The 12,101-nt window shown below is 46.3% G+C and overlaps 1 protein-coding gene across 47 annotated transcripts in view; it reads left to right on the top strand.

Moving 5' to 3' along the window:
* The window catches only part of eya1 (EYA transcriptional coactivator and phosphatase 1), a 56,825-nt gene that overhangs the window by 23,663 nt on the left and 21,061 nt on the right, over positions 1 to 12,101 (top strand). For 5 of the 47 annotated variants that reach the window (XM_078095866.1, XM_040167590.2, XM_040167591.2 and 2 more), the window contains 6 exons: positions 3,604 to 3,731; positions 4,299 to 4,364; positions 5,404 to 5,481; positions 7,320 to 7,386; positions 7,756 to 7,901; positions 8,688 to 8,825. In XM_078095866.1, coding sequence (XP_077951992.1) covers positions 3,608 to 3,731; positions 4,299 to 4,364; positions 5,404 to 5,481; positions 7,320 to 7,386; positions 7,756 to 7,901; positions 8,688 to 8,825 — 619 coding nt within the window. In that variant the 5' untranslated portion in view covers positions 3,604 to 3,607. Of the gene's footprint in view, positions 1 to 1,641; positions 1,975 to 3,603; positions 3,732 to 3,949; positions 4,187 to 4,298; positions 4,365 to 5,403; positions 5,482 to 7,319; positions 7,387 to 7,755; positions 7,902 to 8,687; positions 8,826 to 12,101 lie in introns of those variants that run through there. The other 42 variants (XM_078095869.1, XM_040167597.2, XM_040167596.2 and 39 more) reach the window with 29 other exon arrangements.

Genomic DNA, 12,101 nt, shown 5'->3' with positions numbered 1-12,101 from the left:
GGCTCGTGCTTTTAAATCTCCCCTTTTCCTCCCATCCTCCCCCCTCTGTCTTCACCCGGCCCGTTCCACCTGCTGGCAACGGCGGAGACGCCATCATGGCAACCGTTTCACTGGGTTGAGCTGGTGAACAGCCACCACACACACATACACACACACACACACACGCAACCCACTCTCTCCACAACTCGTCTGCACGGCTTTTAACTCTGTGGACTTTTTTTTGCCATGAATACTTTGTTCTTTTTTTTATCTGCCCTGTGCATATTTTAGCATTGGGAAATGTCGAGCGGAGACATTGCTGTTGTCTGTAGCTGCTAAAGCCAAAAAATGAAATGCGATGATTACTTTGCCCCAGAAGGCTGCACCATTAGCAGTGGGAGAGCAGGAATAGTGTAAAGCTGGAATGGTATTCATGAAGGCTTTGCTTTGGTGTGAAGCGCAAAGCCTGTTGGAAAAAAAAAAAAAAAAGAAGAAGAAGAAAAAAAAAAAACTCATGCAGCTCAGGTTACCGTAGCTCATGTAAACAGGCAACCACAAAAAAAATCATGCTAGGATTTTTTTCTTTTCTTTAAAAGACAATTTTTCCTTTTTCTCTGACCAGTTGAATGCCTTTGACCTTTTTCTGGACCCTGTATTGCCGTGGCGGGCTGCAGTCGGGTGTAATGTAGTGTTGTAGTCATGCAAGTATATACGCCCCCCCCGCTTGATGTTCGGAGAGAGGCGAGCAGAGCGGCAGTGGACACAGCAAAATGCAACTGTCAGCTAAAGGAGAGTAATAGAGGCATTCGGAGCGTCATAGGAAACATATGTGGCTCCATATGCTCTCCGTGTTCTTGTTTCCAGTCTCCTGCATTGTCTGAGATGCACCACTGATCCGGGGGCCTCTAAAGTGCCCTGTGTGTGTGCGTGTGTGTGCGTGTGTGCATGTGTGTGTGTGTGTGTGTGTGTTTGCAACAACGATCTGGGGGCCTCTGAAGTGGCCTGTGTAAAAGTGTGTGTGTGTGTGTGTGTGTGTGTGTGTGTGTGTGCGCGTGTGAATGCGTGCAGACATAAAGACGTGAGTTACGAGTCTCTGTGTTCTGAAGAAAAATACATTTAAAAAAAAAAAGGACATCAGAGTGAGTTTTTGTGTTTCCACAGCGCACAAAAATGTCTGTGTGAGAGTGTTCATGTGTGTGTGTGTGTGTGTATATATATATATATATATATATATATATATAGTTCTCGTTCTGCCTATCTGCCCCCCGTGAACGGGCTGTGAAGTGAGGAGGTTGCGTGTGTCTGTGCTGTCCCGCGGCCCCCAGGCTCGGGCAGGCCCGCGGGAAGCAGCCCTGACGGTCATTAGGGCCTGTCAGTATGCCGCGAGGGGGAGTGCTGATAAATTTCAGATAGTGTCAATTGCAGATGAGAGATCTGCTGAAGATGCTACGGGCGTCTCGCTTGACTTGTCTTTGCTCAACAAGTCCCATCTTCCCTCCAGCTCAAGCAGGACAGCAGGGGCAGGGGCAGGTCCCCCCCCCCCCACCCACACACACACACCCCTTCCTGCTTACCTTGGCTAAGCTGCTTTGCATGTTGATTGGGGGAGGGCTAATCCAGTTTGCAGCTGTCGTAGACCAATGATGAATCACCTTTCCGTCATTTGGCCGAGCTCTCTCCTGGCTCGGGGAGGAGGGAGAGGACCTGGAGGAGGAAACAACAGCGGCTTGGAGAGAGAGAGCGAGAGAGAGACAGTGTGCGCCTCTGTTTCCCCACGCCCCCCCTTCCCCCCCCCTACGCCCCACTAGCTGGCCCTCTCTTCCCATTCTGCTCCAGAATAACAATAATGTTTTCTCAGACAAGCCTTTTTGTGTCACGGATGGCTCTTGGACTGTGACGTTGAGCCGCAGCAACAAGGAGGCACATTGTTTGTGCCGCGGCAGGTGGAGGGGCAGAGCGAAGAAAGGGAGTTGGGGAGGACTCGCCCGGGTCCAGGTAAGAGCGCAGCTGAGCCGGCGGCAGCAGAGACACGCGGTCAGAGATCGACTAAGGCAGCTCAGCGTGGCGGGTTGTCTTATTGCAGAGGCTGAAGACTTTCTGGCCAATAGATAATGAATGAGAAGTTTGGGCAAAGGGGGCGAACACGGGATTAAGTAGTGAGTTGTTGATCCTTGAGGTGCATGGAACTGTGAGCGTGCCTCTGTAGCGTTGTGTTCTTGGAGAGTCTGATATTTTTAGGGTGTTTGTAAATTAGTGTCCTTCTGGGAAAAGGCTAATGCGGCTTCTGTTACAGTAGAAGTGTGGAAAAAGACCTTTAGTGTCATTGTGTATTTTATATTATTACTGGTTGTTTTGTCTCGTAAATTGTAGTTTGATTTGTTATACGAAGCTTACTTTTTTTCCATGAATTAAATTGTAAAATAAATTAATAAAGTCAATTTGCCAAACTGTACTGCAATGTATTATAATATCACAAAATGAGCATCTTAAATAGAGCAGAGGCACATAATCAAATATCACAATTGAATCTTTTTATCAGATGAATCTGTTTTTCTTTGTGCCATCTGATAGCACTCAGAATACTCAGCTTCTGGAGCATTTATGTTTGCGGCCTGGCGTAAAAGGCCAATGTTTATCGATAGCGGGGATACGCACAGCGGCGGGATATAATTGGAACTACACAAAACATTTTGTCCTAATTTCATTAACTTACAATGGAAACAGTGACGGAGACAAATGGGCTCCGCAGTTTGTGGCCTGTTTTTTTTTGTTTTTTTTCCACCATTGCTGTCGTGCCTTCTTTCTTCTCCGCCGCCCGTACTTGATCAAATCCTCTGAGCGCACAATTGAGAAGATAGAACAATGTTTTCAGTGGCGTGGTCTTTTGTGTAAACACAGAAACAATTAAGGAGCTTGCCAGAGCAAACACATGCTCGGTGAGCTTCTCGTCTGCCTATCACTGAGGCATGGCCTCCTACAATCAGGCAGAGTGCTGCACTTTTAACAGGCACATTAAGCGTAGCCTCAAACCAGCAAACATCTGTTAACAGTCTTCGATACCGCACACAAAACGATAAACACTTACGGCGATTTTTTTGCCTCAAAAGATACTCCGGAGCAAATTGACGGTAAACGCATCGCGTGCACTTGGTGACTAGCAGTGACAGTGTTGTAATGAGAGAAATCTGAAGCTGTCATGTCAAGATGTTTACTATCCATTTCATAGCTCGCTGTTTTTTAGCTCAATCTGTTTTTGCTTGTGCGTGCGTGTGTGTGTGCTATATTTTGGCTTGTATCCATCTTTCATTTTCACATATTTATTTGGCGTCACACAAAAACATCAAAATAAGAAATGCATTTAAATAAATCACCAAAAAAGGCAGGCGTTAGTAAAATTGCACCGAACGATGATTTTTAACTGTGGCTTTATTGGAAATTTTTTTGGTACCCTGAACTCATTACTATTCCCATTTTTTCACTTTATTCATCTCAATCTGAACTGCTGAATCCGGCCTTCATGCGCACATTGCATTGTGCAGCAGAGCTTGCGTGTCTTCCCTGAAACCAGAGTGATATGTGTAATTTGATTCGGCGTGTGCACGTGTGCGTGTGTGTTTTCGTCAGGTCTATGGAAATGCAGGATCTAGCCAGTCCTCACAGCCGAGTAAGTGGAAGCAGTGAGTCTCCTAATGGTCCCAACCTCGACAACTCCCACATCAATAACAATTCCATGACACCCAATGGCACTGAAGGTATGTGTTTGCGGTGCTGTTGCTCTGTCTTCTAAACTTCTCTACATTTAAAAAATAAATAAAAAATTAAGTGGCAGAAGCGACGTTGTAACATTCAATGTAAAACCGACCGCTGGATGTGAAAGTAGTGAAGCGCGGCGTCGGTGCATTTGCAGCAAAGGAAGTGCCGTTTGTTGGTCATTTTTTGGGGGGCGAATTTGACGACACACTTTTCGCAGTTATCGCATTAAACGTGCACCTCATATTTGCTACTTTGCAATTTAGGTCCGAAGCTTCCAGTAGTTGGTTTCCTGTGACTTATTAGCTGTGTGTTTACGTAACCATGTAATTATTCAAAGCCAACAGCATGGAAATGGCCGAGCTTTGCATGAGGTCTCCACTGTATATAGTTATTTACTTAGGTGATTCACCTGGGCTTAAAACTGAGCCATCGTCCACCGTCACGGAAGCTTCAGGTCAGTCCGTGCTTTGGGCTCCGCGTGTACTTCTTTGTGTATTCATGACACAGGACCCGCAAGCGTGCCGCAGACTGTCATGTGTCCCTTTGCCATTCTTTCTTTCCCGTAGGTGATAACATCACAATGCTCACCACTGCAGACTGGTTGTTAGGTTCTAACTCACAGTCCGCTGCAGGTTCGTCTACTCCCGGTGACGCAATGAAAGGACAATACTTGGCGTTTTCAACTGAGAGCAAGAAGGAAAGCGCTCTTTTGTAGTTTACCTCTTTTTTTTCTCAAAACCACCTACTTCACTTATGAAGTCCCAAAAATACATTATCCTCCAAGTTGCCTCAACTATTGTGCCTTTCATTCAGAAACTCGTGCGATATTTGCTGTAACTGTTGTGGTATTCTGTTCAAGCATGATTTTACACTGGATTTGATTCCATTGTTATCGAATGGTGAAATTGCATACTGTGCATTTTGTTTTCCTTTGGTCGTTCCACGCCGTTTCCTGAATACAGTGGTTATTGTGTGCTCTGCGACCTGAGTGTGTCCTAGTTTATGCATGCACCTCACCGCAATACTTTCATCTGTGTGCTTTTCAAAAGGATTTTGTCCGCACGTCAACGTATGTCTCTGCGCTGAGCGAGCATAGCGGAAACGTGTAAAACATGACAGCGAATAGCTTCTTCAACCATTAAGGATTCCACTGAGCATGACTCCTTTGCCCACATTGTCAATTTGTTTTGCCAAAAAAAGAGGAAGAAAAAAAAGTCCTCCAGCCCGCCTGAAGTGAAACGGATTAATTTCAAAGATTCCTGAGCTGTCAGAAAGCTGTGAAATTATCTTTGCAGAGCTGTATAACGGAGTGGAGGTCAAACAGCGTTCGCTACACTCTTAAAAAAGATTTTATATGCCATATATTTCCTTGACATTTCTATTGTAGTAATACATCCCTGCGGAACACTTTTTAATCTGTTACTCCAACACATTTACAGTCGTGCTACAAGTTTACAAGTGTTACATATAGATTTTCTGCCATTATTGTAAATCCTGTTGGACTGTTGTTTGACTTCACCCTTCTGCCTTTGCAGTTCAATTTTGATTTTAAATTGAGTCACTTTAAAAAAAAAAAAACTTTTTAAACACAGTCTGTATTCCTCCGATTGTGAATCTCGGATCTCTTTGATTTGTTGCATTTTGGTGAAATTGTGGCTTCTTTGTCCGCAGTTAAAACCGAACCAATGAGCAGCAGCGAAATCATCCCCTCAGTAGCAGACACCTCTCTAGACAGCTTCTCAGGATCAGGTGAGGCTGGAAGACTATTGGGTCTGAGTGTGCGTGTGTGTGTGCGTGCGTGTACGCCCTCATTTGTCTGGCTGCCTCTCACACTCACACACACACTCACACACACACACACACAAACACAGCTGCAGAACCGATTAGTGAGAGATGAGCCTAGAGATGGGTGACCTATGAGCTGGGCCCCACAAAGAGTCCCTACAGCTAAAACACCAATATGTGTGTCTGTGTGTTTATGCACAAGCGACCACCGCCCCTGTAGTCAGCATATTCATATGCCTGCGCGTTTGTGTGTTTCTGTTGACCCCGGTGGTTCCCATGCCAATGAGGACTGAATTATGACCCGTAATGGACTGAACCTGTCCGTCCGGCGGAGTGACGCGGTGTCCCAGTGGCCGTTACCCTATCGGCCTGTCGGGGTTTTCACACCCTCCTCTCAGCACGGCAACATCACACACACACACAGAAAACTCTCTTCATAAATACCTTAAAGTATAATGAACACTTTAAGAATCCAAAGAAATAATCCCAATTTTACAGCTTATTTATTTTTCAATTCTCACCGGTGTTTATGTCGCCCTATCGCACTCTCTTCTATTTTCTTTAAACATGTATCAATAGTAACGCATTGAAGTGCGGATGGTATTATCTTGCTGCAAATTGTCCTGTATTTCCTTAACTGTTTAACTAAGTACTTGATACCGAACTATAGAAGCGAATAAATCACCGCCGTGACTTTTGTCTCTGACAATATTAATGAAATTGAGTAATCTTATACCCTGATATCCTCGGCGGGGAAATCCAAAGCTGCGCTGAGAAGAGCAGGTTTTGTCGGGTGGCAGGTGCTGCTGATGTGGGAAAAAGTGTTCAATATTAATAACGTGTGTGAGGGGTTAGAGCATTCAGTTACATACAGTTAGCGCTCCCCCGCAACCAAATCCCTTATTTTACATGTCACGACCAATTAGACAGATGTTTCTTTAAGAACTGCATCGCTCCGCTGCAGTTAAATGCGAGTAATGCGGCAGAACTGTGAATGTTGCATGAACAGGATTTGATGTGGATGTTTTGTAAAACGTATTATTATTTTTATTTGAAGTGCAGCTGTTATGTTCTATTATACATTTAGATACACCATTTAAAAAATAAATTGATTTGGTTTCAAAATGCAACTGTCAATTTTATAATTGCAGAGTTGCAGGCTGGCTCTTTTGTGGGTGTGGAATTAAATATTTTGTTTATATTCATTTTTTGTTTTTCAAAAGTTATATTTGTTTTTTGGAACAGGTAAAATTAAGAATATAATACACATGCACCCAAGAGTGTGACGACCACTGCGTGTGTTTCATAATTATTGATGCAGATTCAAACCAGGTGTACTTCTGTACGCTTCTTGCATCTTGAACCCTCGCAACCTAACAGAGCCGTGGAATCACGTAGTCGTGCTCTTAATGAAGGAATGATCGTGCAGTAGCAGTCATTACCTGCAATCAGCGATGCCGCTTCCAATGTGGTCGCGGCTTGAAAGGCCCGAGGCCACTGCAGCCACAGGCCGAGACTGATTCAGACCATCCTGCGTGTGTTTACACCAGCGGTCGTCACAGCAGCCCAGAAGTATCTCAGAGATACGGGGGTCGGCAGAAAAACCTGATGTTCTTACCTGATTATTTTTGCTTCATTATTGGTCCGCGGTCGTCAACCTTAGATGAGGTTACCGAAATAAATACAATAGTGTAATTAATGTTTCTGTGGAATCCAGAAGTTCTGTTGGCGAAGGAAAATATTTACCTTACTTCTTGATGTTTGAATATGTGCTTGCCTCTTTTCTTTTTAACTTTCCTCAGCTATTGGAAGCAGTGGCTTCAGCCCAAGACAAACTCACCAGTTCTCCCCACAGATATACTCTTCCAAGTAAGGCTTCTTTTATTTTTCTTTAAAAAATAAGCAGCAACCAACTTCATTTGGCTCTTTTTAATTAGATCCTTGTGCAAGATCGGGGGTTTCCGGCTGGCTTTGTTTGCCTGGATGTCTGCAGCTCGCGCACACTGAAATCTGTTTTAATTATTATCCTGCAAAAATGTCCTCCGCCATTTATTGTTCGTCCACCATGTCGATGAGCTGTGCGATGCTATCGGAGCTATGCTCCGTGATGGATGAAGTAGCACAATGCTATGGAATTTGTCAGTTAGAAAAGTTATGCTTTCAGGGGTAAAACATGTTTCCTTTTTCTTCCTGCCTCCCTTTTTCACTTTTTGTCTTTTTGTTTCTTTTCTCTCATAGTAGAACATATCCGCATATTCTTCCTACCCCCTCATCCCAAAATATGGCTGCGTATGGGCAGACGCAGTACACCACAGGAATGCAGCAGGCCGCAGCTTATGCTAGCTACCCCCAGCCCGGCCAGCCCTACGGCATCCCGGCCTACGGTAAGATTTCTCAACACACACCAAAACCTCCTCTTGGCTGGCTAAAAGATGCATGTTGCAAGCAAACTGAACATTTTTCCTTCCTCAAGGTCAGGTCCAAGACCGTGTGCATGACAAACCTCGTTCCCACAATCCCTCCAGCAAAGCAGGAGCGGCAGAGATGCTGAGTTGTTGTTTGGGCGCCTGCACGCTCTCCTCGGTTACAGTAAAACTGAAAATGCCCGTCAAGCCGTTCGAATGATACGAATCAGAAAGCAAAAACTGCTTTCCTCCAGCATTGCGAGGGAAAGCCCATAGTACACGGCGGCTGTATTTGTCCAAAAGCTTTTTTTTTTACCCCAAAAGACTGTTTAATATGTGGAGGAATTTGACACTGTTTATTTGAATGGAGTCCTGCAACCTACCGCTGCATAGAAACTCCATCGAGATGGATTGAATGTGAGCAGTGGCCAGTTCAACTCACAAACACAAGCAGAATGTTTTATTGCTGCAACATCTTTTCACAGTTGACCTATATTGGATGATAATGACATTAATACTAACATTAAATAAAACAATCATAGTCCTAGCATGCTTTTTTGGCTTTACGGCCAAGTAGACAACTCCTTTGCAGTGAGACTGAACCCAGTGTTAGATAATAATTCTTCACACCTTGTAAAAACCCGTCGGCGTGTTATGCTTACGCTCAGAGGCTGTGTCCCCTCCGCTCTGTCCCGTGCTATTTAAAGCTGTGTGTTTGACTGTTGTTTGTGCATCAAACCGATCTGGTGTCACTAACTGATTTAGGTCCATTGTGGGCAGGCATAAAGACGGAGGGGGGTCTGACCCAGTCCCAGTCTCCGAGCCAGACCGGCTTCCTAAGCTACAGCTCTGGCTTCACAACGCCGCAGACAGGACAGGCCCCCTACAGCTACCAGATGCAGGGTGAGGACATCTCTGTGCACGCTTTTTTCCTGTGTGTTTCGGCTATGTTTTCCGTCTATTATTAGCGTTTAGTGCTCTTTTTTTGTTTTTGTTTTAGTGATTTAAAGGAAAAAAGGTTTCTGTCCCTGATTTAATAGCATGCGGAGCCAGACGGATTGACAACGCGGCCCTCACACTCCCCGCTCCCCTTAAAGAATCAACACAGAGGGAAAATGGCAGGCACTTAGGAGGCACCAGCCATGTCCTCCCCACTCCCCAGCATTTGTTTTCTCTCTCCCTGTGATCATATTTGTTTTTGTTTTAAAGCAGAGACCATAGAGATTTATGGCGTTGAAACCTTAGAAAGAAGTGCTGCCCTCCTCCTCTTTTTCTCTCTGCGTTCTGTTTAAATATAGATAAGGTCTGCAACCATATACTGTTATTCACCGTTTCTATTGGTTCATAAAGCCTCTGCCACACCTGCGCTTCAGCACGTTTCTCTCTGTGATTCTCCAATGGGCGACAGCGAGAACCTCTCCGCCTGTCGTTGGGAAGCAACGATCTCACAGTAAATAACGCCAGCTCAGCGGCAGATGTGGCGCGGGGGAGGCCTCTTCTCCACGCCTCTTAACCAAATCAAATGCAATCGGCCCCAGTCGGAGTTGAGCGGCGCGCAGCCGACGGCCCAAAAAAGAAGAGGCAGCGAGAGAGAGCGAGAGAGAGAGAGAGAGAGAGAGAGAGAGACGAGGAGACGAGACGGACCATGTGCAGCAGAATGCTCGAGCTGCTGTCCTGCCCTTAGCGGTTTAACTCACGATGACAGTATAATGTGCCCATTCATCTCCTCGGTATTATGCTCTTACTGCTGTCTCTTCTCCTTCCCTCCGTCTAACTCTGTCCCTCCCTCGCCGTCTCCTGCCATCTCTGGCTGCCGGACGCCCCACGCAGCGTTAAGTGCGTTAGTATTTGACAGCCGATGTCGGGTGACAGATTGACCGCTATTCTGGCCCGTGAGTTCTCTAACTGTGGCTGTGGCCCTCTGCCGCACCACCATCACCATCATCATCATCATCACTCTTTCTGGCTCATCGATCGGCCTGGGCGAGGTTCCTCGGGCCTGGGGGTCCCAACCAAAGACTGCTTCTCCTGCATCTGATACCACAACCCCCCCCCCCCCCCAACCCCCTGCCTCCGTGTCAGTGTCCCGCCACCAGCCTGTGGCCAGCTGTCAAGGCGGAGGACAATTAGATTATTGGTTTTACTACTTGCTTTCATGCAGTCGTGGCACCGAATGGTGAGAGAGTTTTGAGTTGGGTTTTGTGTGCGCTTCACTTTGGCTTGGGACACTTTGTGCAATGCAACTTTTGGAAATAAGCCGTAAAGTCGTAAAGGGGTTCGGTACCGAGCAGACGCTAATTAGGTGAATAATTGGACTCCAGCATTGTGTCCCAGTGGCGGTGGGAGCTAAAGACGCTGAAGCCGCGTCCGCCGCCTCCTTAAAGGGGAAAAGCCCCATCTGGTCTTGATAGCCTATTCCCAAGTGGGGCATCCAAACTTCTGCTACAAATATTGTGCGCTGATGATAGACATAGCCCACGGCGAGGGGACTGATCAAGCAAAGCAAATGGACTTCCAATTGTGGAGCCAGAAGGCGGGAGGGAGGGAGGAGAGGAGGGAGGGATGATGTCTGGTCTTGAGTGAGTGAACTAACTGGAGCAGGACAGGGGGAGGGAGAGAAAACATGCCCCCCGGGGGGGAACCACAAGACCCCCCCCACCCCTCACCCCACCCCTTTTTCTCCTACTATAACCAGCACCACCACCAACAACATGTGCTCATTCTCACCGCTGGCGGGGGTCCCCTCGGCTTTTATGTGGCCCCTCGTTCTCCACAGAGCGACCCTCAAACCCACGAACCGGGCCTCGGGTTGTCCTTCTCCTCACGGCCGCCGTCGTATCGCTCTGTCGGGCCTTCGCTTGGTGGTGAGAACCTTCTGTGGAGAGCACCAACGTTTTTTTGAAAAATTCACCCTGCATTGCGTTGATAAATCAAACAAAGGGAAACATTAGTTTTGGTGAAAAAACTAAAAACTTGGGTGGAAAAGTGCTGCGTGTGTAAATGCTGGAAGAAGAGAGTGAGGAGCTGCACAAATAACTGGTGGATCCCGGTAATCTTGGGAGCTTTGGGAGGTATTTGTTTCTCTATTCGGGCGCTGGGTACTTAGCTAACTGGCAAGGCTGAACACTGCACTGGTCTTTTTCTTTTTCGTGGTTTCCATGCTGTGCCCCCCCCCCGAACTAAGAACTAAAAGCTGCTTCACGTTGGTCACGGTGTGGGAGGGCTCTCCTGACGGGGACAATGTCCAGAGGATGAAAGGAACTCCCTCTGTTTGTCTCTGAGAACAAAGGTGTAATTACGCCCCCATTTAGGAACAGTGAATGTACCCCCCCCTCCACCCAAAACCCCCTTTTTGGGTTTTCACTCAAACTGCGGGATATTTTTGAGCTTCAGGAACTTCAGGATTCCTTGATTGCGGTTGAGTGAAGGGGCTTTTAAAAATATGGTGTCTTTTTATGACACTACCACGTTTGATGAACGTTTCTTGCATAAAGTTTCGAAGAACTGCAATGACACTTGTAATATGTGTAGAATGTCTCTAAAACGTCATACAACTCTGTTTCTAGGCAGCAAAAGCCTAAAACTGCCCAAAGCTTTATTATTGTTATTATTTTATATGCTGGAGTGTTTTCATGTAATTTTAAAATTCTCAATATTACACAAACAACAAGCTGTGAAAATATTGCTGAACGGAAAACGGAATATTATCCCACAAATAAAATAAATTAATGCTTTAATTAATACATTAATGCTCTGTGTGCTTAAGGTTAAATACACACAGCGCTCCGTCTCTCAGTTGAGCCCTCGGGGGGAGAAAGGGGGGGGGGGGGCTCCGCTGCTCCTCTCCTCTGTAACTCATGTCATGTATATTATTAAGCCATTAGATGCTATCAACCCCCTTTGAATGATTTAATTACCCACAAGGACCATCCCTTGAACAAGTGTAAAGAGGGACATACATATTCATTGGGACTGGTTATCAGCAGCTAATACCCCCCCCCCCCTCCCCCTCCCACACGCCCTCCCCACCCACACCCCCGGTGCTGCTCGCTGCGACCTCCACCCTCCTTCCCTATACATCTCTGTCTCACATGCTCATGCTCCATCCATCGTTTCCAGCCCCCCCAACCCCCCGTGCACCCCACGCCACTCTTAGCTCACACACAGAAGTCTCTTGTG

Source organism: Gasterosteus aculeatus, chromosome 21, assembly GCF_964276395.1.
Source record: "Gasterosteus aculeatus chromosome 21, fGasAcu3.hap1.1, whole genome shotgun sequence".
NCBI lineage: Eukaryota > Metazoa > Chordata > Actinopteri > Perciformes > Gasterosteidae > Gasterosteus > Gasterosteus aculeatus.
The sequence above is the reverse complement of the archived record's forward strand: the minus strand, read 5'-3'. Positions and strand labels throughout refer to the sequence as shown.